Below are 5000 nucleotides of genomic sequence, written 5' to 3'. Positions count from 1 at the left end.
CACGGATCTTTGACTCTCTTCAACATCAACAGTCACATGAGGAAATGTCTAGACTTCCAAGGCCAACGTTTATCAGGAATTCGCTAAAAGAGAGAAAGAGAGCAAACAAAAACAAAAGATCCCTATGACAAAAGAGACTATAAAAAATCATACTTGTAATAAAAAGAAATGACATCTGATGATTTCTCATGATTCCTTCCCCCTTGAAACATGAACGTCTTTGATTACTTTCCCTCAAGTCAATGTGGCTTCGGAATTTTTTGCAGCTTTTTAACTGGGACTCTCTCTCTCTCTCTCTCTCTCTCTCTCTCTCTCTCTCTCTCTCTCTCTCTCTCTCTCTCTCTCTCTCTCTCTCTCTCTCTCTCTCTCTCTCTCTCTCTCTCTCTCTCTCTCTCTCTCTCCTCTCTCTCTCTCTCTCTCTCTCACACACACACACACACACACACACACACACACACACACACACACACACACACACACACACACACACACACACACACACACACACACACACCGTCACACGCTAAAAGTGATAGCCTTGACGGAATACGCTTGTCCTGTGTGTTTGCTTGTCTGTCCACCACCACGCTATGTAAACCCTGGCGGCTGCAGCACAGGAGCCAAGCGGGGTTATGTTTTTAAAAGCCTCTATGTACCGTCCGGGCAATGAAAAACTGGTAACTGAGTGTAGAATCGTGAAATCGCATTCTCAAACACGCTGCGTCCTATCTCGACTATTTTTAAGATACTCTTATGAAAGTTTCTGTGTTTATATTTTGTGTTTTCTTGATCCTGTTGGTAGTTTTACAGTGATTGTGTTTGATTATTAAGAAAACACCCCTGAGAAGTTGACAAATAATTCCTGTGGTCTTTGAAAACTGTTGTTAAATCTCAAAGCGTGTCAAAATATTGGGTCTCGTGTTGAGAAGCGGTACTTCATTGCGTGTTGTGACTTCCATTTCCCTGTTTCTTTAGTGGTTTTTAATGCATAGTATATATATTTCTCGTTGGACGTTCCTAAGGACAGCGGCGCAACGTAAGATATGGTCTGAAAGAAAACATGAAGCAAAAAATATAACTGCATTAATTCAAAAAGGATAGAAATTAGGGGATAATGATAATAATAATAATCATAATCATAAAGGAGTAAATTATGAGCCATTGCGGCAATGTGTCAATTGGCAGGTGAAACAAAACATTAAAATATTATGTAGGTGTTTCCTTCCTCTGGTGTTGGTGCTGCTGTGATGGCTACTTCACACGAGGGGAAGGAACACACACACACACACACACACACACACACACACACACACACACACACACACACACACACACACACAACATACGCACCAGTGTTGGTCTTGCTGTTGCAATAGTCCGTGATGAACTTCTCGAGGGTGAAGCGAGGCAGGTGGAGGTTCTTGGTCACCTGGACGGGTTCCACATCCTTCCACAAGAACACTAGGTCCTCCGTGGTCCACCCGTCTGCAGGAGGGAGGAGGCGGGACGGAAGGATGGGACAGGAGCAAGAGGCGGATGACAAATAAGAAAGGAAAGGATATGAAAGAAGTTGGGTGTGATATAAAGGGTGGGTAGGGTACAGGTGAGGTGTGCGTGGTGAGCGATAGTGGTGCGTGGCGGAGGCAAGGGTGGGGACACAGGTGAGGCACAGCGGAGAGGTAACAGGAAAGTAGCAGGAGAGGGAGCGAGACGGAGTTGGGAGAGGAATGTGGAACGGAAACAGCGGAATGGGAGATCAGGTGAAGGAATACGATGGAAAAGTAAGGATGGAGGAACGCGGGAAGAAGTGGCGGGAAAGTTGAGGATGGTAAGGAAGGGAGAGAAGAGGAGAAATGAACACGTATAAGAAAGAAAGCAAAGGAAAGCTGAAAATTAAAGCTTGAAGAACAGAAAGAGATACAAAGACTGACTGACTGACATGCAGACAGACAGACGTGGACACATATGAACAGACAGACGGAACAGCACCAGACGGAGGGACACCAAAACTGACAGACAATAGACAGGACGTAAAGTTTGTCCAAATATAAGCCAAATCCCTAGAGAGAGAGAGAGAGAGAGAGTGTGTGTGTGTGTGTGTGTGTGTGTGTGTGTGTGTGTGTGTGTGTGTGTGTGTGTGTGTGTGTGTGTGTGTCAAAAATCAATGTTTATCAAATGAACCATTCAAATAACAACATTTGATAACGCCATGGCAATATTATTTTGTATATGTATACCAGTAAGTAGAACAAGCACACATACATAAACTGCCACATTTTCCAAGCGATGAGTTTTCACGCAGCTCACGTACAGTTTGCAGAAAGAAATGGTGTCATAATGTAGGGAATGTTTCAGACAAAAGTATCACAACCACCTTCACTTATCACATTCTTTTATTCTTCTTGGTCTTCATAGAGATGTTAACATAAAGCAATTCATTTGTCACATAAATTTCCTCTCGATTCGCAGACATGAAATTCATGAGGGTTTGCGACATCGATGGTTACAACTCTTCTGAACTTGCTGACTGCATGCCTCCCTCTCACCTCGCGCGATCTCGCTGTTTAAGACTATTCTTATTCTCACCCTCTTTTGTTCATCTTACTAAGATTAAGATAAAGTTAATCGGTATCTTCCCTCTTTTTGTTCTTTCTAAAGGTAAATTTGGATTTCTTTTTCTTTAGGCAACGACAAGTTTTCAAAAGCAGGGTATCAAAAAACAAAATTGGCAGATTATTTTTAGAGCAGCACTATAAACGGGCTTTTTTTATGCTTTTCTTTTCTTTTCTTTCCTTTCTAACCTTAGCCTACCTCGCTAACACGTCAGAAAAATATTAGTGAAGCAGTTGCACACAAGAGCCTTCCAACATCCTTTAATTAGGAGAGCGTCATGCGTGTCTTTGTTGGGCCACATTCGTTGTGATACCCTTGGCCAGGCCCTTCCTTTGTCTAGGAGAAAAAGGGACAAGAAGAAAACAAGAACGCACGAAGTGAAGGTCAGGAACATTTCAAGAAACACAGGGCGTGACGGAAGCAAGTGTTTGCAAAGGTGATTAACAGAACCAATTAAAGAGACGTGCAACAGATCAGCTTTCTCGCCATCGCAGGTGTTCACAGGTGCACGACCAGTCCGCGCAGGTGACATCCGCTGATAAGGGAGGAGGAGAGGCAGGCACCGTGGCCTCCATTCTCTCTCTCTCTCTCTCTCTCTCTCTCTCTCTCTCTCTCTCTCTCTCTCTCTCTCTCTCTCTCTCTCTCTCTCTCTCAGGACATGGTCTAAAATCGATGCTTTTCTCAGAGCATTTCCGTATATTTTTCTTTAACATCTGCAGATTTTCCAGGAGTTTGGACAGTACGTTAAGTCAGTGAAGAGATTATCACCTCCGTTATTATCGATAGAAGCGAAAATGAGCGAAAACCAACCGACGCACACGCTGGTAATGACACATCTGTATGCTCTGTCTTCGCTCGATGTTTCATATTGTTTCGGGGCGCCGGCGTGGTCGATACCTGCAGTGTTGGGTGCACTTTCGTACGTCCGTCCATGTGGAAAAAAATAGCGCACACGATTTGCTTTAAGTGTCCTCACGAGGCCCCACCTGCACTGATCCTGCATGAGCCGCCTGCAAATAGCGCATGCAGTTGAAGGGAATGTTCTGCTTATAGGATCCCTAAACTCTGCAAGCGCTCTCGTATGTACTACTCTTCTTCTTTTTCCTCTCCTTTCCTTTCTCTTTTCTTTCACTTCGCACACCTTCCTCGATTTTATCCCGGTTTGCCTGCCTTTCCTTCCTTTTCTTTTTCTTTCTTTTCTCCTCCCCCTTCACTCTATCCAATGTCTTTGTTTCCTTCCCTTGTACTCTTCCCGTTTGCTTCTGTTCTTCTATTTTACCTTTTCTTCCCCTTCCCCTCTCATTCAATGATCTCCTTTTTTTCTCTCACTTCTCTTCTTTCCCCTCTTCTCTTTCATTTTTGTGACCTCCACTTCATCCCTCTCTTACCTCGTTTCCTTTCCTCACTTCTTCCAGTTCCTCTCCTCACTCCAATTTGCCTCCTTACACCACCAGGTTGTTGCATTTACCTCGCGAAGCACATTATTTTACCCCCTCCTCTCATTGAACAATATCCCCGCTGCCCCCTAGCTAGCGGTTCCCCGGGCGGCCTCAAACTAAGCCCCTGGATGTCGGCGGATCCCAGCAACGCCCCCGACTCAGCATCGAGGATCAATAACATGTCATTACTGTTTTCATGGCAGAAAACGGAGGATTTTTTTTCTTCCCTCCTCCTACCTCACATCTGTTTTTCAAGCCACTTCACCGGAGGCTGCTCGAAAGAAGGCACACACACACACACACACACACACACACACACACACACACACACACACACACACACACACACACACACACACACACACACACACACAATACCAAATATACAGAGACCAGCTCTATGGCGGGCGCTTCTGGACCGTAAACTTAATCTCCCTCTTCCTAAAGCCCTCTGCTTTTCCCTCCCTCTCCCGTCCCACACCCCTCCTGCGCCCGGTCAAGCATCAGTAGCCTCCTCCTCCTCCTCCTCCTCCTCCTCCTCCTCCTCCTCCTCCTCCTCCTCCTCCTCCTCCTCCTCCTCCTCCTCCTTCTCCTCCTCCTCCTCCTCCTCCTCCTCATTCTCTTCCTCCCTCCCTCCGCTCTTCCTCGTGTCAGATTACTTGTTGTTTCTGAATATTTTGTTTACATCCTCGCCCGTAAGAGCATCGACAGCCTGTATTGGTGGTGGCGCAGCGGATGAAGTGTTGTTGAAGTCACACGTGTGACAGAAGCCGTTAGCTGTTCCTTGCCATTCTATCCTCGGCAAAAAGATACCTACTTTCTGTAAGCTGCGAGTAAGTGGATCAGGCGGAGATGAATTCATAAACTATTCAACAGTGCCGCTCGTTTGGAAACCTGCTGCCCCAGAAAGGCGGATCTGTATTAAAAAGGAGTTAGGTGTACGTAGAT

General features: G+C 45.5%; 2 protein-coding genes across 8 annotated transcripts in view; one reads left to right on the top strand and one right to left on the bottom strand.

Annotated features, from left to right (window-relative positions):
- LOC123518312 overlaps positions 1 to 5000 on the top strand; it is a 301357-nt gene that overhangs the window by 201523 nt on the left and 94834 nt on the right. The gene's annotated exons all lie outside the window — the stretch shown is intronic.
- Positions 1 to 5000, bottom strand: part of LOC123518310 (glutamate-gated chloride channel-like) — a 51747-nt gene that overhangs the window by 19752 nt on the left and 26995 nt on the right. For all 7 annotated transcript variants that reach the window (XM_045279053.1, XM_045279056.1, XM_045279058.1 and 4 more), the window contains exon 8: positions 1351 to 1485. In XM_045279053.1, the coding sequence (XP_045134988.1) occupies positions 1351 to 1485 (135 nt within the window). The remainder of the gene's footprint in view (positions 1 to 1350; positions 1486 to 5000) is intronic.

The sequence above is a fragment of the Portunus trituberculatus genome, chromosome 43 (genome assembly GCF_017591435.1).
Source record: "Portunus trituberculatus isolate SZX2019 chromosome 43, ASM1759143v1, whole genome shotgun sequence".
NCBI lineage: Eukaryota > Metazoa > Arthropoda > Malacostraca > Decapoda > Portunidae > Portunus > Portunus trituberculatus.
Note: the sequence above shows the minus strand (reverse complement) of the source record. Positions and strands in the feature narration are given on the sequence as shown.